Source organism: Patagioenas fasciata, chromosome 4 (genome assembly GCF_037038585.1).
Source record: "Patagioenas fasciata isolate bPatFas1 chromosome 4, bPatFas1.hap1, whole genome shotgun sequence".
Lineage (NCBI taxonomy): Eukaryota > Metazoa > Chordata > Aves > Columbiformes > Columbidae > Patagioenas > Patagioenas fasciata.
The window spans coordinates 10,171,312-10,192,834 of NC_092523.1; the positions used below are offsets into that span (position 1 = coordinate 10,171,312).

Here is a 21,523-nt window from a genome sequence, read left to right on the forward strand (position 1 = left end):
AGAATGATAAACTGGGTTCTGTTCTAAGCTCCATCATCTTTCTGTCCCTGTCCTTTCTCTTACCCTCAAACTTACTGGCCCGGGTCTCTTCATTTAACCTGTCCCAGTTTCATCTCTTCCTGTTGTTGATGCCTGTGCTATTGTCACTGTCCTGCAAGTCCTGTTCGCCTCCTTGGTTTTGTTCTGCTCACTTCAAAGTTCTTGCACATTCAATTCCACTCTCTACTGTACCTAAATCGAATCAGAAATCTCTCTGTCTCCAAACTGAAGCCCACAAGAGGCAGATGTCACAGAGAATATAGGTGAGAAAGACTCTCTTCTATCAGTTTGAGCTCCCAAACTGACCCCTATGGCTTGTCCCAGTCTCATCCTGTACCATAGCAAGAGCTCTGCTTGCCCTGGTTTTGGCGTAGTAAGGGCACAAAGAATCTTCAGGGAAGCTTACTGTTGCAGTATCCATTCACACAAAACACATATAAGTGGATATTTTTCACTTGGCAAAATGTGTGTGGATTTTCCTAAGAAAACCAAAAGGCCAAATTTCTAAGGCACTACTTGACCCCTGTGTGTCATCCCTAGCTGTTTCTCTGCATTTGGTTTGCAACTAGTTACTACTTCCAATAGTTAAAAACTTGAATATTTGACAGGTTTCTATTCAATATTAGTTCCTCTCTCAGACCATGTGAGCCACTCTCACCATGTTCCCATTGAATAGCATGGGAAGGTATCCATTAACTTCAAGAGGCACAGAAGCAACCTCATTATTATTATTTTTATTTTTATTTCTTAATACATCTTTATAATTTTGTTTAAATATCAGTGTTCCCATCTGAACATATTCTCTCATTGCAGGAAGTCTCGTCTCAAGCTTTGAGATACAAATGTGTTTGGAAAACATTTGGGCGTACAGTCTGTTTCCAGGAGTCAGAAGTATTACTCTGTACATATATTAACGTAAATGAGATAAGTAGTTGGCCATCCTTATTTATAGAGAAATGATGGCATTAGATACTGCTATCAAGAGTTACATTTTTTTAGCTCTATGTGGGATTTAGATTTACACGGTCCATTTACAGTAACGGTGGCCACACATCTAATCGTTGTGTACTGCTTTGAAAAAGCACCCATCTTTCTCTGCATTTTTGCGATTGAGGTAGATCAAGCAGATAATGCATCCAATAACTACTGAGATACATTTTCCTTTCCCATGTGTTTCACCTTGCAGCCACTCAGTATTTCAGGATACAAATAGGGAATCAGAAAATTAGTACGAAAGGAATAGAAAGTAAATTTTGAAAAGCAGAGGTAAACCATGACTTTGACAGCAGTTCAGGTCCTCCTAAAGCACTGTGTATATAAAGATGGAAGCTTCTTTTGGTGTGACAGAAATGTATAAATAAATTGCTGAGTGTCAGGTAGTTAATAGTGTTTAAAACCAAGGTGTTGAGTGAGAACAACCTCTACAAGGCCACTCAGGAAGTGAGAAAGAAAAGACATATTCCAGTCTTAGTTCCTATCTTCCAGCTCCTAGTTCATGCTTTTGTACAGGGAAACTCACTGATTATTAGCCTCCTGTTTTTAGAGAAATACAAATGAAATATGGTAAGGAGTTTTAATTCTCAAATAGTGGGAGATAAATAACATGGTTTCCTCTAATTTGAAAGTTATGATCAAATTAGCCTAGAAGTGATTCTGTGTTAAACTCCATACAATTTATTTCTGCAACATGAATTTTACATGTTTACAAAGAATTTCTATTTGTTCTTGGTGAATGATCAGACTTGATTCTCTTCCAGGAGGAAAACTACACTTTGACTTGTAATTCAGTTACTTATAATCTTCATCTTCATTGTATTGTATGTTATGATGTTTATGACATAATATTTGGCTTGTTTTTCATTTCAGTATTTTCAATAAGAGCATAGGTTCATCAGTAATATGACAGGTGATTCTTAGTTGCAACAAACAAGCCTTCACCTTCAATCATGAAGAATCATATTATGTCCCTCAAACCTCCTAAAAATAAATAATAACTGCAAATAAATGCTTTTGCTTCGATCTTGTGACCTTGTTGCTATTAAAACAGAATTCAATTTGAATTATCCTGAATAACACATTAACTTAAAAAATTCAAGTCTATCTCGGTTCTTTAAATCATTAGCATTCACATTCAAATTTACATCTCTGTTTCTGTTGTTCTTCATTTGAATGCCGACTGCTTCTCCTTGTTTATCTTCCTAAATGCTTTTTAATACTCCTTTCATTAGACTGATGCCCTCCAGATAATATCTTCATTCTTGTGTAGTAAACCCCTCTTTTTATTAAGTATTCTTCAATTAAATCTATCAAAAATTATCCATATCCAGAATGATCCTTCATCTAGTGTATATTGTATATAAGGATATTGTTTCATCAGGCCATTTATAGAAATGGGCTGCATCTGTTCCTTTTGAAAAAAGATTACGTTTTGTACCTAACTGAAACATCCCAGGCATTTTTATTTCCTTGTGACTGTTAGAATCAAGCTTTTACTGTGATAACAAGAGACAGATTTTAACACAGAAGTTACCATGCAATGTTTGTGCCTTTCTCTATGCAAATAACTCTCTTTTTGGTGGAATTATTTGCTTCAATTAGAGTTGCAGGATCAGACCCATCATATTGACCTTTATAAATTCCATCTACTGAAAAGCTTACCTCTGTAAAATCAGAACTGCTACCCCAAATTCACTGTTTTACTCCTTTATCCCTCTCATGTTGATAGCAAGATGAACCCGTTCATGAGCTTTCCATTTCACAAGAACATGGTGTAATTTGGCATAACTCTTCACAGTTCTCATTTGTGTTGGTTCAGCTGTGCGCCTCACACATGCCCACTCAACTGTGAGGAAAATCCCCAAATGTCAGAAGTCATAGATTTAGTTTTAAATATGAAAATAATATAATGCAGGATTATTTTGGTACTCGATGAAAAAAGTACAAGTCTAGTTTGTGTTATTAGTTACATAAATGCACATTAGGATCTCACTAAGGAAAGGATGGAATCTGATTTTTCTGCAGTCCCACTCATCATTTAATATTAAGTACAAGTGAAAATTACATGAACTGTACCTCTTCAAGATGGTCATCATTATCACATGAAGATGAAAATACTGGCTTGTGCCTACAACATCGACTGTAAACAGTAGCAGCAGGACATTCTCCTACTTATATCTTAAGATCCCAGGATTTTTTCCCTGTTGAAATTACTGGAAGCATTTTCACTGAGTTCAGAGGGAAAGAGGACTGGGTTCTGGTGACTGATTTAAAACTCAGTGAAATCATTAGGAGTATTTTCTTTCATTTCCAGAGAGTTTTGATTAGACCCTTGGAGAGGAGTAGCACTGATATCTGAAGCACTATAAATTAATCAGTCTGCATCTGCCAAATGTGCATATTCTGCCTGCAAGTACACAAGTTCAGTACATGCTATTACACAGTTCACTTGGGAGGTGAAAGCTATTTTATCTTTTTATCAAATATTATCTTGTTTCTGAGATGTTTGTTTCACCTTAAACTAAATCCTTATACTGAGAAGTCTCACAAGGCTTGGCTGATGTTCCTTTCCTTTGTTCTCTCCAGAAACAAGAGCTTTTTGTTCTCATCCTTTCCTGATGTCTCTGGACATCGAACAGGTCCCATTCTAACCATCCTTATTACCATACACCCACAGTGACAAAGCTTGCTTTTTGCAGATAATTCTCCATTTAATTCATGCAATTTCCTATAGTAACACATGTTGAAAGTTGTTTGTGTACAAAGTCCTATGCTTAAGCTTTCTTATAGTTCCCAGCTACAGCTAAGTGTCGGGAGAGAGGAAAATATGTCCATGGAAGCAGGCTAAGGGCACATGGGATTTCTCAAAAGGAGGGGGATAACACAGGTCAGCACATATTCAGACAAGAATCACATTTTCTTCACAGGATCATTCAGGGTAATTTCAGACAGGATCATTCTTTTCCAACTTAAACGCTTGGGAATCAGAGTAAAAGCTGAAATTCAGTGCCATAGAGAGAACACTTTCAGATATTTGTATGGGAATGACATTGTGAACACATGGAACTGTATTTTCCTTAAACACAGGATTCGAGATGCAGCCCCACCAGCACTGAGTACAAGAGGACGATCACTTCTCTACTCCTGCTGGCCACACTATTCCTGATACAAACCAGGATGCTGTTGGCCTTTTTGGCCACCTGGGCACACTGCTGGCTCATGTTCAGCCGGCTGTCAATCAACACCCCCAGATCCTTTTCCTCCAGGAACTTTCCAGCCACTCTTCCCTGAGCCTGTAGCACTGCCTGGGGTTGTTGTGACCCAAGTGCAGGATCCGTCACTTGGCCTTGTTGAGCCTCATACAATTGGCCTCCGCCCAATGATCCAGCTGGTCCAGATGCCTCTGTATGGCCTTCCTACCCTCCAGCAGGTCAACACTCCCATTCAACTTGGTGTCATCAGGGTCATATATGATTATCTCAGTTATAGAAATAAAGCTTTTCTATCATTTTAACTATTATTAGCCTTAAGGACCTAAAACCCACAAACTAAGCTTGATTCTGTTTCTGTGTGTATATCATTAATAATATGTCTATTACAGTTCTGCTGGAGAGGTAGTCAGATGTGTTAGTGTAATCCCCATGGCAGTAAAGAAATCACAAGGATGTATGTAGGTGAAATTTTGCCTGCATACGTATGTGTGTATATACATATATAAATACATATGGATATCGAGACAACTATATGGAGGCACTGTTTTTTTTTCTAGTGATGATGCACAAATTGGAAGGAAAGAAACCTGGCTTTTGAGCAGGATTAGTAAAAAGGAATTGCGCTTACTCTGAATGATCATCCGAAAAAATACACTTGGAATACTTCTGCATCATTTGTTTACATTTAAAAATTAGATCTGTAACTTTAAACTTTTGCCATGAATTTGCTCTATCTCAGAGCCCTACGTAGTGTCATATATCAGAATACTCACATAGTTCCTTCCAGCAGCCTCTAATAATACTTTCAAACTAGAAATGCATTGTATTAGTATTATAACATTGTATTGTATTATAACAAACTGTTCTGGGCCTCAGATTTTATTGCAATGTTTAAAGGCGGTTCACACTGGAAGTTTCTCTCATGTAGTAACAGAAATTCCATAGATTATTTATTATGAGCGGAACTTTCTGTAAAGTTCAGGAGCATTCAGACTTTTGAAAGGGATGATGAAGTGGGATCCAATACAGTAGGCATCTGATCCTCCTTTTTGTGTTCTCTTGTGGTGTTGCATGAACGTTGCAAGTGACTGAGAGCACAGATCAGAAACACAGTCTGCATTAATAAGAATCCCAGCACTCACAGGTTTAGTTTAAAATAGTCATATTCTTCAATATTAAGTCACAATAGCAGTTAAGGGTCTTTTCCATAATCCTGTCCAGCTTCTCCCTTCAGTGCGGTCTCCCCAAGCAGCACAGACTTCATCTACAGAGAACAGGTTTCCTGCTGGGACTGTTGACTGAGTTAATAATTGTTCACAGCTCAGAGACTTCAGATTTTCTTTGCATTAACTGTTGACATTCACACATCAAGGCCTTTTAACTAAATGCGTATGTCAGCAGATAAACCAAAAGTTTGACACTGGGGAAGGTTACATTTTACTTAACAAGGGCCATTAATTTGTAAGGACTGCTTTAGTTGGTAGTATTAGAAGTGTGTCAGCCCTACCAAAGACATTGCTATTAATTATTCATGTTTTCCAATTACTTCAAAATGATTGTACTTCTTTTTGTAAACAACAAACGTTTTCTTTCCAGAACACATTAATCATTATTAATTTTGTATCTCTATAGAATCTTAATGTGACAGAAGAAAAATTTGTATTGGATACGCTAGCTGGATGCATAGAATATAAATCCTTATTGGATGTAGTAGTCAATGCATTTTTTTTTCGGGATGGGAAATACTGCCTGATTTCTGAGCGTAACCTCTATATAGGTAAGTTTTCTTTAAAGCATCAAATGTGTTTACCACAAAACTTCAAAAATATTATTTTACTAGCATAGGTCTTAATATTATATTACATTTGAAGCATTGCCATTGTGCCCAGTGCCGTATGAAATACAGGACCTTTTCCAATGGCCTTGCTATTTAAAGTTTAAAACCTGAATTTGTTATTTAGACTGGACTCTCACAGGTATTAACTGGAATTTTACCTAAGAAAATGCTGCAGAATATACCTGCAGATTAGGTAACATGCAGATGGAAAATAGCATCGGTGATTGGAAGAAATATCTTGGAAGTTTAACCATTACTTTAAAAATATTTCTTCAGTGATTTCCCTTTTTTCTCTTCTATGCAACCTAATAGCTCAGCCATTCCAATATGAAATAGTATAACAGAGCTCTGGCTGCTGAGGAGCTCAGCATGTCTCACAGTATGAAGTTCTGCTTGGCTCTACATATACATGGGGTTTTTGTAACTGACCATCACAATGACATAAAGAGATTTCTGTCTGTCTCCATGAGTGAGGTCAATTATTTTCCTTTTATTAGTTACTTGGTTAGAATCAGTTACAATACAACTATATCTGATAATAAGAGTCAATCAGTGTAGCTACTACTCCCAGCATTATTTCAGGCATTGAGAAATACATTCAAAAGTAATTTAAAATGCTTTGCATCTAATACACATATACTGAGGTTGATTTGTTAAGTCCCTAAATAAACTGGAATCACAAATCCCACTGGCATTGGTTTTCTGAGTCAGATATGTTCTGAAGCTTTGTGGGTACTTTGAAAAATCCAGTCAGTTTCATAAAAAGTGGTTGAAAAATACAAAAGCGTATCTAATATCAGTATATCTACATTTTATGTTTTTAAAACTGCTAAACTTTTATGGCAATTCTCATTGCTTCTGTCACAATCTGGAAAGGTGTAGAAATCTAAATCAAATAACAAATGAAATAGAACCTAAACTATCAAGGATGAAATTAATAGTATATTGAGTTTATTCTAAATGGTAATGCTTCGTTGTCTCCATTTCTCCATAGCCATGTTTTTCACTGTCTGGGGCACATAAATTATACCTTTAAGCTGAGTGTTGCTATAATTGGATTGTCAGGACTGGTCTGCTCAAAAGCCTTCATTAATCATAGCAGAGGGTAGACCCCGGAAAATTTTCCTTTATCAACAAGTTAAGAGTCTAAGGTCACTGGCTTACATTTTTTTAAGCTGCTTGTGATTCCCTTTGCCAAGCTGCACTGACACTTAAATGATCAAAGCTGCTTACAAAGGCTGTTGCTATGTGTGAGCAGATTTGAATTTAATAAAGCTTGTAGAAGATAAATGTATACTCTACTAAGACTGCTTAAATATGTTGCTATGCTAAAGCGCAGGATTGAAGCCTAACGATACACTGAGCTGCCTGCAGCACATTGGTCAGAATTCACTGATTTTATCATTACTATTTGGTGGCAGCTAAAATACTGCAGTGCAAGTGAAGCCCGATCGATCAAAGTGAATATGGTTAAATGAAAGCTGATACGGGAGCTCATGAACTTCACAAGTCTGCAAAAATCTCACAGCACTGGCTGTACCTCTTCCGGTGTTGAACTGCATATTGCCAGAGGGGGATGCGAGAATTAGGTTTGGATTTCCAAGAGAATGTCACAATTTAAAAATTTGGTTTTATTCTGATTCAGAATAAAAACAAAGATTACAACACTTTCTGCAAAATGGTCACTTAAAAAGAAAAAGGAAATTAAATACTAGAAATATATTTTATGTATAATTTTAAAAAAAAATTATTGTTATGTGTAGGAAACTAGGATTTTGGAACAGAAGAATAAGAGCTATCGTCTCTGAAAACATTATGTTGAAAAATTCACTATCAAAACTTACTATTCTGTCTCCTGTTCACATTAAATTTTCTCAGAATAAGCTTGCTTAGGTGGAAGATTTTGGTTACACCAAAAGAGAGCCGTTTCCTACAACATAATACTGTCAGAAACTTTTCAGTCATGTCTCTCAGGAGCCATCTGACTCCTATTCTCCTTGCCTTGTTGCCAGACTAACACAGAATTTCACCAGTGGAATATGCAGATATTTGCTGTATGAGCTGGTACCACTACCCAAAGAAAGAGGCCACCCTTTTTCTCCCGACTGGCAGCTCATTCTCACCGCTGCATCAAATTTCCTCTAAGTTAGAACTTGTGTTTAGGAGCCAGCCAGTGAACTGATCAAGAAAGTGCTTCAGGTTAAAATTCCCGGTCTGGTTTAATGTGGCTGTGTGGGTGGCTCTAACACCAAGAAGTAAAAGGAGGGGATGGGAACAAGCCATCAGGGGTTGACAGAGCTGCTTATTTTAGTGGTGATGTTGGCATGATGAAATGACTCTGAAATCATGGCAATATCTTACCTTGGGCCTTACAGGATTCCAGACGCTACTATTAACACTACTAAACACTACTTAAAATTTAAGTAACAGTCTAAATCCAAGAGTATGCTGAGTATAGAGTTTAGCTTTATTTTAATTTCCTGCTGCATTTTAAATGTATGTATTTTTTGATAGTTATTTGTTATCTGGCTACTTTTCAACTAGAAGTGCTCGGTCTTCAGCAGTTCAGCAGAATTGTGAAATCTCTGGACACTGCAAAAATGCAAAAGGTAATGAAAGTACAAAACATTTTTTGAAAATAATTAATGATCTCTTCATTTTGATTAATCATGACTTTTCTGAACTTTCAGGATAATCTAAGTTGAGAAATCAGTGTTATTATCTGTTTAAATTCAGAAAATAAATTTGTATTTTGTTATCACAAAACTCTTCAATTTCTATATTTACACAGTGACTACCTCATAGTCAGTCAAAGATCAAGTTAAAATGTATTTTATATAGTCTAAGAAGGTAGAATAATCACATGGTTTACAGTTCATGTGATTTACAGTTATCCCTCTAACTTGGATACTGTTGACTCTGCTCACATTCTCTCTTTGACTTTAGACAAGAGAAATTTTTTCCAGATGTGATGAATTTATTGAAACTTGCAGTTCCTGCTGATTACTGCTCTTTTTTCCCTGAACAACCCACTGCTTCCTACCACCTATTGTTCTACTAAGCCTATTGTCCTTCCATTGCCTTTTCTCCCTCTCAGAAAGCAATTGCTTGTTTGGAGCTATGCACGTACCAATTACTCCATTACAACATAGGTGCCATTGACCAAACCATTGCTGCCAAACAGAGAGCACGACAACAAAGTTCTGCTCTGGTGAACCTGCTTTAGCAGGTGGGTTGGACTGGATGATCTCCAGAGGTCCCTTCCAACCCCAACCATTCTGTGATTCTGTAAATAAAAATTGTGGAATTCAAGAGACAGGCAATTTTCAGTAATTAATAATCAAAAGGCTAAGGCTTGTCCCTGTACTGATTATTTTGAATGTTCATGTGGATGCCAGTGTCTCTATAATGAGTACAGTTGCTTTGTAATATGTAGGAAGAGAGTAGGTTAGATTGTCTGCGTAACATTTTTAGAAACACTCTATTCAATTTGTTTTGATGGCCTTACTATGGAACGGTTTTTATTAATTCCATTCAGAGACAAAAATGATATATTTCATTAACTGTTAGAACAGAGGAGTGGCTGGAAGAATTATCGTAATCTGGTAGACAGACAAATCACCCTCTCTGAAATGCTCTCCCAGCCCTTCTTTGGTAAACACCTCAGACACAGCCACTGGATTGGATGCATCTTGAGCTTATCCAGCTAGCAACACAGTTTTCCCACTTCTTGCCAGTTACCTCTTGCTGATTGCATTCACCTAGGTGTCAGTGCCCTGATGTTCTATTGCAGATAATGTCTCCTTCCTTGTCTGGAATGACTCTTTTCTGATAGGGAACTGCTGCATTACACAATGATCTGCACCTGCTACTTTTTTTCCTGTAGATATAACTTTGTTTGCTTAAGTATCTTATCAGATCATCATCACCATGGTACCTAGGCTTTCTTCTCTTGCGTTAGAAGAGGTTCTTTGTCTCCAAAGTGATGCTAGATTATATTAATGCACCTGCAGCAGAGGATTTAGAAGCAGCATTTGGTCCCCCCAGCAACAGAGACAAAAACAGCAGAAGGCAGATCTGCAGCCCTAGCAACAGAAGTTGTCAGAAATTTGGGATTCTCCTTCAGGGTGCTGACCTGCAGATTTTGCCTGATGACTATTGTCTCTGAGTTCAGTTAAGATGCAGAAAAAATATTCACATACATTTACTTAGAATAAATTTACTTTAATAAAAAAATATTTTCTGCACATCACAGGCTGAATGGAATTTTCTTAATCCTGCAGATAAACTTTACTCAAATGATTAGTCTTCATGAAATTAAATGGACTATTCAGCTGAATAAGATTGATTTGTGTGAGTAAATGTTTCTCTTAAATATTAAGTATACATCCGAAAATTCCTTATGGTTGTATAATTACAGAACCATAGGATAAAACCCAATTTTGTAACTTTAGTGTGATTGTTATTCTAAGAGCTTAGCTATGTGTTGCTAACTCAGGCCTACTTTTCTGTTCTATTACTCATGCATGTTATTCTTTTATAGTTCTTGTAAAACTTAAGCGTTTGTATGTTAGAGACAATATACTGTTGAAATAAAAAGTTGAAGTAAACAGCTTTATAATTTCATAATTTTCTCGTAAAAAATACAGAATAACTAGTGTTTTGTTTCTAGCATTCAGGAACCTGTATTGTTCTGTTTCATGTTCTGATTGCTTCTAATAGCAGTGAAGTCCTTCATAAAGAACCTCAGGGATCTGCAAAGGAAAATCACAATATAAGAACTGGGTGTTGTAATTGCTGTTATGATGATGTAGCAATAGTAGGACAAGATCAGCCTCATGGTGGACATGGGGACAAAAAAGGTCCCAGTTGGGTCAGACAATGGCAGAAGGACATGTGAGCATGTAGGACACTCTTCTCTACAGCTTTACCTCAGGATCCTCAAAATAGAGTCACCCATTACAATTTCCTTATAGGAAAGCCTTCTGAAGAGCTTCTTGCCTTCCTCTTCATTTCTCTGTCACAGTTGAAAGGTACAATCCTGCAGGCGGTTGAGCTGGCATAGGTGAAGAACTAAACTACAATAAGAGGGAAAGAATCAGCAGGTGAAGAGAGGAATGGACAGGAACCTCCTCGATTGCTTTTGCTACTACGGCAAATAGCTGTAGGTGTGCACAGCAAAATAACATCATTGGCAGGTAGCAGCTGGTCTGCCTGGAGAAAAAGAACCTGCTGTTTCTCAAAGTTCCTTCCTTAACTCAAGAGTCAAAAGCTCATGTTGTGATTATAAGGATTTCAGCTCTGCAGATGATTACATGGATGAAAAGATAATATCAAATGAGGAAACTTCCCATTTTTATTTGTTTTTGAGAAATCTATAAAATCCCACTGTGTAAAATTACATTAATAATATTAGCAGGGCAAGTTCAAATTCTCGAAAGCAAGGTATTAATTTAGCCTGCCTGTAAAAATGCGTTACAAAACAATCTTTAACAATACACACTTGTTTTATTGCAGTCAGAGTACGTGAAAATAGTAAAAAATTGGGGACAATTAATTTCTGGTGTAATTCCACCATTTCTAGAAGGGAAAGGAATCTTGGTTGTCAAGATCTGTGAGCAGTGAAAGTCTTCGAACATTCAAGACAGAGGAGTAAGCAGAATAATGCTCTTAACTGTCCAGTGACTTCTTTAAGGAGACAAATGGTGGTAATATCCAAACAGAAACCTATGAGAACTTCAAGCCAGATTTTGCTGCTATGAGAGCAACAACTGCTGATATTGGAGTTGCCTCCTGTGTCACATGTGGCCAAAGACAAAACAGAAACATAAGGGATCTTTCCTAGCAATTCAGTTCGCAAAACACAAGTTTCTGTAGTTAAGAAATGCGCTACGGCTTCATGGGTCTTATGCCGCCCATGTTTGCCGTCTGTGACATGGATTATCAAAACCAAGATCATGGACTTTGGCTCAGGCAGACTCTGGTCAGAAGTGATGTCTGGTGACCCTGCAGTGCCGTTTGCAATCCCTGCATTGCAGTCCGTGGTTAACCCTTCCAGGGCAGCATTCGGAGCCTTCTCTAGTGTGCATATCATTGGGGCATATCATTATCATAGCATTTCTCTGGGGACTGTAACTAAAGCTACTAAAATACACATCACAGTATTGATACCTGCTTACACAGTGAACCGTTCTCCGTACCTCATAGGAGTACATCACAGTGTTTATCAATCACATAATTACCATTTGTCTTAATACAGTGTGAAATGTTAGTAACCAGGACATAACTGATGTTGCAGTAATAAGCCTCAAGGGGCAATAGCCAGCTGTTAAATACAACAGCTAGAAATCACTAACTGTGTGCCTTTATTATAGTTTCATCTGCCTTGAAGAGGTAGTTGAGTTGCAAATACTTTGTAAAAGATAGTTACAGCAAATGTTTAGAAGACCCAGATGGAAAAGATCAGCCAGGAGAGCTGAAACAGCTCAGAGCCTCAGTTTCATGTGGCATTGTAGCAGACAACTGGCTGCAGCCTCTGGGGTTGGACTGGGCTCTAAAAGAGGAACACCGAGGACACGGAGAGGGAGGAGTGCAGCTTAATGGAAGCTAGTGAAAGAAAAGCGGAGGATTTACAAATCACCACCTGCAGTATTTCTACATCAGCTTATTCTGTGAGCTCTCTGAATGCCTAGAAATTTGAAACTAGCTTCAGCCCTCAGAGCCTGCCTCATTTTAAGTACACCAGCTCATGTTCAATCCACCGCTGTATACACACTTGCTTACATCTGTTTAAAAACATATTTTTTGTAAACTTTGTCCATAGTCAGGGCCTTCCATAAGGTAAGAAGAGTACTTTAGCAGGGGACATGTTCTCTGTGTTTGTAACCATATATACAGGTGGGATACATGGATATACAATTTTGTTATGATAACTGGTGGAAGTAGTATGCATCGGTCCTGTTGGAGAGCATGAACTCTCTCTAGACTTCTAGCATTTTATTTACACATTGCATAAGTACAAATTACTATGTTAGGTAAAAAATGTAATCCAACGTGCATGCACTACACAGAAAGATTCTCCACAAGGAGAATTAATGAATTTCTAGACCAATGAGATAAAATTCATCCCTTATCATATACTCAGTAAACTCCACTGAATCTGCAAGCACCAACAAAACAACTTCACAATTCAACACCTAGTTTATAGCCACACTTTTAGGGATGAAATATCTTCTTTTGGAGGGTGTATTGATATGCCAGTGTCTGCAGTTTTGGGGAAGAGCAGTAATTTCTAGACAATAATAGGAATCCAAGGGGGTAATACTCATTTAGCCCTTCAGTTGTTGATCAGTCTTTTGACTCTACCAAAAGCACCATAGATGAAAATAAGCCTAATTTACGGATTACTTAACAGAATCACAGAATCACAGAATGTTAGGGATGGAAAGGGACCTCAAAAGCTCATCCAGTCCAATCCCCTCGCCGGAGCAGGAACACCCAGATGAGGTTACACAGGAAGGTATCCATGCAGGTTTTGAATGTCTCCAGAGAAGGAGACTCCACAACCTCCCTGGGCAGCCTGTTCCAGTTGGAAATGATCACATCAAGACTATAGATTTCAAGCAGCAGGCTTTCTACACCTGTTGAACATCTGCAGCAAACACCTTGAGTCAAATCTGAACTGTTTATAGCTGAATTATTCACAAAGCTCTGAGCCACCTTGGCCCTGGCAACATGTGAATTAGGAAGCTCCTTGGTAGTCCTCCAGAACCAAAAACTCAATACAGAGACCTACATGGCTCTGTGAAAACCAGCCCAAGACAGGGCTGATGCCAGATCTGAACTAATAAGCTCTGCAGTCTCCAATTGAAGCTTCTCAAGTGACTGCACACTGCTTTACAGTATGTCTCATAATGTCTATATTATTTAGTGTGCTTTTTTACTATTACTGGGATTATTTCAGCAGGATACTTGCTTGTACTTTCATTTCCAAGAATTTTAATGAAAAATTTCATGTTTAAGTTTGCAATTTACGTTGCTGTGCATGACACATGCTGAATCCAAGTGCCATTTTCCAAGAGTCTGTTTCAAAAGACCATTCGAGGAGTTCGAGTTTTAAAGAAAAGCTCTTGACCTCCTGGTGAACTCCAGCGGGAAACAAAAGTTCAAATGTTAGTTGGTATTTCTCCAGCATGTAGAGCTCTGCAATGTTTAAGTGTGCCAAATTTCAGTCTTCTAGTTTGATGGGAATATGCCAATTAATTATATTTCAATAAAAGAAGAAACTATATTGTATAGCAGTTAGCACAGTTCTCAGCAATTCTCCCTGCCCAGTTCCCAGGGATATGAAAGGAACTTAAGAAATCACATGCAATGCCAAACCTGAGATGTTTCTGGGCACCATGGATCATCTAGCTATAGATAATGAGGAGTTGATTGTGTATTAGATTCTGAAGCTCTATTGTATAATTATACTAAAATCAGTAGATCAGTGTGTTGCAGTGGTAATTAATTTAATTTTGAATAAAACCTTTTATTTCACAATGTTTGAAGCAAATTAAAGATGCATCAACACATCACCATGTTGTAGTCTCTAGATTTTTTTTAGGCCACTAAAAATATTTTTGGTATCTATTTGTGTTTCACAAAATAGGACTGAAAGACATGGGGCTGTTCTAACAGAACTAAGAAGAACCTACAAACATTGCACACCTATGATTATAATTAGAGGGTAAAATACAAGCAACTTCTTCAGCAGTGTTTGTAGTAAAAGCAACTGTCTTTTTGTAGTCTTATATACACCATACATTCAGTACTCATGTTTAAAAGAAATAACTTATTATTAGTTTCTTAGATTTTTCTTCAATGCCCTGCATTTGAACACGTGGATAAAAGATGAATGGAGTAAGTTCTACGATTCACCTTACGTAAAAGAGAACTGGATTGGTCCACTGCTAAGGTAAGCAGGACTGAAGTAGCCTCCGGCCACCTCAAAGTTTAAACGATGCAAAAAACTTCCCCTCAAAGTTCAGTTTGCTGTTAAAGTGTTTCCCCTGTTGAAGTCACTCAGAACCCTTCTTGTCTTCATGAGACTATAGGAATCCCTTTTGCTTACCCAGAGGCAAGGTTCTCTCGTAGAAAAGTCCTTTTGCAGCTGTCATACATTTGTTTCTCAGTGCCCCTGAACAGATCAAACATCGGACTCTGAAAACAAAAAATAGAAGGTTCGCATTATCTCACAGACTTAGATTCATGCCTCCTAAGTTCCTTCAACATCTGTATGACATTAAGCATATGAAAAAAGATGAATGACTTGCCTGAGTTTGGCTTTATGCACAGACTTGATTATGCCAATAAAATCCCTTCTGAGCAAATCAGATAAGCATGTAAACAAGTCTTTAAAAACTATTATTTATTTACATAATTGCAGCATCATTTAATGCTTTGAGGTGCCTGGTGTGCCCACACGTTGGTTAGGTGGTGCTACAGTAGCACAAGTATCCTTGCCAAACTGCAACATTTTCACGTGGAGAAACAGTAGCTCTGCAGCCTGTTGTGTCACTTTTTCACTCTCATTTTTAGCCAGGACAGATAAATTGGAGCTAGCGTTGGTACACCTGCGTGGCTGCAATCACACAGCCTCCTCACTGCACGATAGATTAACTCAGTTCGTGGCAAACACCATTAGACAAAAATAGGTTATAAACCGTGTCAGCTGAAAAAGAGTTTGCATCCAGTTCTGTGAAACTGAAGTCAGTAGAATTAATTATTTCCTACTATATAAGTTATACCAAATTAGCAAATGTACACCATAGATTTGGTTTGCAATACTCCAAATTCCATGCAGTTCTACAGGAACTGCAGGGATATATCTGAAGTAAGAATTTGACTCAATTTATTCCAGTGTAGTAATTCTAACATATGCTTACAATAGTGTAAAGATACAGATAGAGATATACAAACAGAGATAGACACACATATCCACGCTGTATATATACACATATATATACATATGCATTCAGGCAGATGCTTAATCTATAGCTCGTTTCATTAACACTAAGTGTATTGGAGCTGTTCTTCACAGTCAATTACATTCAACGTAAGGAACATGTGTTTTACCTAGAATTAGTAAATCTAAGTTGCACAAGAATGTTAAAGCCCACATTTGGTTACTGGGTTTGAAACTTGCTTCAAGGGGCAAGGGTGCATTGATCAGTTCAATCCATTCAGTAGCCTGAAGTCTTTTAAATGTGTCTTTGTATTCCCCTTTCTAAGGTCAATGAGGTTAACATAAAGACTCCTATTTATTTTAATGGAGCTACGTTACTTGCAGAAGTCACTTGCAAGCCTCATCCCTCAATGACAGTACTAGCTAAGGTAACAGTCACATAAACAAGTTACTGTAAATTTGCACTGTCGGCTGCTTTTTAAGTTCTGGGAGAGCTCCATTGCATGTGTAATACTTAAAGACAAAACACATACAGAGGAGGAGTAACTGACATGAAGCTGTCGCTATAATTAGCCCCATGATAACTTGTGTCTTACCTTGAATTCTGCACCTTCATGCCATTCCTTGGAAGAAGTCTGAACCTTCCTACAAACCAAAATCCAAACAGAGAAATCAAAATCATCTTGACTGCCCCACAGGGTTCACTGAGGGTTCATTCACTAATTCACCCAACTCCCTACATCTTTCTATTTTTTTATTAGAACTGCCTGTGCTGTGAGATGGATTTATGTGTGCTCTCAGTTGGTAAAAGTGGCAATGCTCAGACCACTGTTCATAGTTTTTTCATTTAAGTATGTTAAGCGTGTACTTAGCTTATGAAAGCTGCTTTTCTGATTCATAGCCTGGTCCTCCTGCAAAACGAACTGGCGATGTAGTTGCTTAGTCAGCAAAAACTGTGGCTATTTCACCCCCACTAGTCTGAATGGACTGGCATCCATCAAGAGGTGAAGTAATACAATCCAACTAAATCATGAGCACAAACTCATAGGTCAGTTTTATTAAAATTGAATGTCTGGAAGCACTACAGAATTTGCACCAATGCCAGCCTCATACACGGTGTGTAAGTTTGCATGAGAGAAAATCATGAAATAAAATTGAAAAATCTGTTTTTATTTGAAGGTGGCAGCCAAAAGTACAGCAACTGATTGAACAGCTCACAGATAAATTGAATAATCGTACTACCACTGTCAAGACTTCGAGGGTCACTCAGCCAGAGGAATTTAATTTGACTGTACCCAAGCCACGTGCCATTCCTGTACCTCTGCCAATACGAGCACTGGATAAAAGCTTACCTGTGAGTTTTTTTATGCTTTGAGAGTTGCTAAGTTTTATGTATGATTGTGCACAAAATCATGGTAAGGGAGTTAATGGTCTCTTTCAGAATAATTGTAGAAAATCTACAACCTTCGACAGATCAAAAGGAATTTTTGTAATATTCTGTGTTACTGAAGATCAGATTCCTAAAAAAGACCAAACTAATTCTTTTCATTTCAGTGAATGTTGTATAAGCACAGTATAACCCAAACAAAGGAAAGGGAAAAAAATGGTTCCTGTAGTTGTTTTGTGACTTTTGGAGGTAGAACTATACAATGGGCACAAATTGATGACAGCATTGATACAAGTGTTTCTGGGAGACCTTGGATTTGTAAGATCTTTGATTTGGATAATGTACTGAAGCAGGCAAGAAAAGAACATTCTAATGAAATTTTGTTATAAATTCAGATTATTTTGTAGATGAGCTCCCATTAAAATAAATCACGAAGCGATTTCACTGGAGTTGAGGTGGACTCCAGGTTTACAGCTCCTCCTTGAAAGTGGAATTTTATTCCTTTCTATCTCTATTAATGTTGAATCTCTAAACTTAAGGTTTTTCAGTGAAATTATTGCTCATGAATAAATGAGACCATATTTATCTTTGAAATGCTATGCTTTTACTTTACTTATTGTCTAAGATTCTGATTCAGTTATGCTGGTACAAATTGCAGACACACAACTGGCTTTAAGTTACCTCACTGGGACAAGGCAAACAGGATTTGGGATCAAGCTGCTGGGGCTAACTCAACAGAGACTCCAAAATCTTCTATATTTAAATGCAGTGGGAAGTCACAGTTTTGGGCATTATCTACCACCTTGTATTAGCACTTCAATTTTAAATAATACATGTATTGAATGCTCTTAGAAATGATTTACATCTAAGGATGGCAGAGCAATTTAGTGGTACTGTGTTATGCAGTTAATGGGATTTTACATTGAAACAGCTTAATACCAGGCTCTGAAAAACTGCATTTAATAACTATTTAATCAGTATAGGAATGAGTCATATTGCTGTCATTTTAGTACCTTTACGCCATGCAGCCTTTCCTTTCATGCGGATGCATTTACTGAAGTTCATTTTTGTTGTTAGGATTATACTAAATTTGGTTTACGTTCTGGCCAAGTCTGCAAATTTAAAAGCTGTGTGAATCTAAACCCATTAGTGTAGTAGTGACATATGTTGTGCTCATTTCTGCACCTATCTCAGCAAATTAAACTTCACTTTAATTTACCATATTGTTGCCCATAGCACCATATTAGATCCTGAAATGAACAGACTGAAAAGGCAGCCCAGATGGCAAGAAAGAGTTAGTAAAGTGAGAGCAGGCCACCGTTTTGGCTACTGTATTGTGGAGAGGAATGCACGGAAATAAAGCCCTTCCAGATTCCATCCTATAATCTGCTGCAGAAATGTTCTTATCCATTTTCTCACAAAGTTGTTAGTTCTATGAGATATCCACTTTTACTCATGGTTCTCATGCATCTGTCAAAGAACTTGTCATGGGGCGTATTAGCAGGGACTTTTGTGTTCACAATCACTGCAGACATGGTTACTGCTCAGCTTTGAAACAGCCAGACGAATTCATAGGGAGGCGTCTGGATTCTGAGCAGCGAATGCTGATAAATTATTGCATCCCTGTGGTGAAATTAGTTCATTCTGATCAATAGGATCATTATTCTAGGTATTTCTTTCTGCTCCATTGCATTATAGTAGAGATAAAATGCGAAGTAAGATGAGATGTATGACATCCATTGAGTTCAGGAGCTGGGAGAGTGTCCCGTGCACCGAGCAGGTGATTCCTTTGCAGGAGAGGCCTGGAGCTGAGGGTTACTGCAGAAGGCAGGTATTCATCCTAGCGATCTACACCGAGATGGGGCCCTGCACTGACCTTGCAAAGTTTCATTGGAATAACATGGGCCTAGAAGGTTAAAATAATCATTCGTCATCATAAACATTCATCAGAAATGGGGGGCACTAAGTCAAAAAAGAAAAACACTTGAATTTTGAAGTTTAATAATGACATCTTTCACTCTAAATATTTGGTCTAAAAATTATAAATTATTTTCTCCGCTGTCCTTTGCATACAAGCACATGGATGCACACACAAGCATGCACATATGCATACAGACATTCATAAATACCATTCTGCAAAGAAAAATCTTTGCTTTAGCTTGAAGTTTGCAAAGAAAACAAATGGAGACAGGTGTTTAAACCTGATAACATGTAAAATGATTTGGACACATTAAACTTCCTGGATATCTTGGCCTTGAGTTACAAATAAAATCCATTATTTTAATATCACCACTGTAATAGAATAATAAGATTATGCCATTATTTTATTTTTAGATTTTCTGATTGTCCTTGTCCATCTTACAACAGTAACTTTATTAAAATAGGAGAGTGATGACTACCGAAGTTCAAGTGATTATTCATTTTGTTCTTTCTTAAACTTCCTGTGGTAGCTACTCACTAAATACACCTCTGGTAAAGGGATATCCAGAAAGCAGAAGGGAGCCTGACCACTGGTTGGAGAGGAAAAGCAGGGCTGGTGTTTCTTACCCATATCCCCCCTTTTTTTCCCATTAGGATTAAATAGGTACAGTTTGGACTTTTTCATCTATTGCTGGAATTCACAATTTACTTATACTGACTTTTTCATCCTCTACCGGCAACTGTATTGTCTACCTGTCTGGCCAATTTCTACTCATCAGCATGGTATCTGAGGGCTAAATTACAAGGCTAAGGTCATTTTTGAAACAGAGCCGATTGAAAAGTCTCCTCCTTAAATTACTTGGAATAAGCAGAGCAGTTTCTGAGGAGAGATTTTCAGCTTACCCTGGCAGATGAGCACAGTTTTGCAGGTAGAGCACATGGCTGGGAAGAAGAGTGCAATAAACTGATACCCTCTGCCTGCGCAAACCTTTGCAAATCCTCTGAGCTTTAATTTCTCCATCCATAAAAGCATAATAAAAACTATTAGGTACTGCTGGGAAATACTTGCAGTTCTACTTCACTTAAAAACCTCACAAAAATACCCGAGCAGTCTCACCAGTGTATTTAATTGCTAACTGCTTCTGTGTGTGCATTTGTTTTGCCTGTAGATAATGACATTAAATAGCAAAGACAGTGGAAAGTACATCAGATTCATGAGGTTTTCGAAGCATAACTCTTTATGTAGTCCAATAAAGCTAGATGGGATCCCCGTGTTCCGTAAACTGCCATTCAGTACGATACAGATTATGGATTTTTCCCATTAATTCTTGAATTAATTCTGTAACTTCTAATTGAGCTAGAACATTTTTAGCAAGATAAATATTTAAGCAGATGTCCAGTAAACTGCCAGACTATCTCATGCACATAGGAAGGAGAAATCCTGTCTTTTTTCAGAGTTTGCTTCGGGGCAAAATTTATTGCTCAAGCAAATAACCAGATCCTCCAGAAGTTTCAACCAAACTCAACACCATCCAGTCCCCAGTCTTCTGCTGATCCAGGTGACAGCCAGCTGAGCTGTCCTGCTCTTTCTATCTGTAGTGCTTTCTGACATGTGAATGCTTTCCCAAATCTGTGATTAGTGCTAGGAGAGCCCTCAGTCCTCTCCCTCCAAACATTTACTCTCCACTTCCAATGGCATTCCAGACCTCCTCGCTGCCTACAGCTACCTGAAAGGAGGTTGTAGCATGGAGGGGGTTGGTCTCTTCTCTTAAGTAGCAAGTGATAGGACAGGAGGAAATGGCCTCAAGTTGTGCCAGGGGAGGTTTAGATTGGATATTAGGACAAAATTCTTCATGGAAAGGGTTTTCAGGCATTGGAACAGGCTGCCCAGGGCAGTGGTGGAGTCACCATCCCCAGAGGGGTTTAGAAGGTGTTTAGACAAGGTTCTTAGGGACATGGTTTAGTGCTAGAGTTAGGTTGTGGTTGGACTCGATGATCCTGAGGGTCTCTTCCAACCAAAATGATTCTATGACATAAGGACAGCCATAGCAGACCAGAGCAAAGGCCCATGTTGCCCAGTGGGTGTTCTCCAGCTGTGGCCAAACACAGATGACTGAGAAGACTCCACAGACAGGCCAAGCATAGCTGCTGCTTTCTCCAGCTACCTTCTCTGTTTCCCACCA

At 38.1% G+C, this 21,523-nt stretch overlaps 1 protein-coding gene across 3 annotated transcripts in view; it reads left to right on the forward strand.

Annotated features, from left to right (window-relative positions):
- The window catches only part of CFAP99 (cilia and flagella associated protein 99), a 58,193-nt gene that overhangs the window by 6,651 nt on the left and 30,019 nt on the right, over positions 1-21,523 (forward strand). For 2 of the 3 annotated variants that reach the window (XM_065837043.2, XM_065837044.2), the window contains exons 3-6: positions 5,880-6,024; positions 8,599-8,693; positions 14,931-15,043; positions 17,213-17,387. In XM_065837043.2, the coding sequence (XP_065693115.1) occupies positions 5,880-6,024; positions 8,599-8,693; positions 14,931-15,043; positions 17,213-17,387 (528 nt within the window). The remainder of the gene's footprint in view (positions 1-5,879; positions 6,025-8,598; positions 8,694-14,930; positions 15,044-17,212; positions 17,388-21,523) is intronic. The other variant, XM_071808492.1, reaches the window with a different exon arrangement.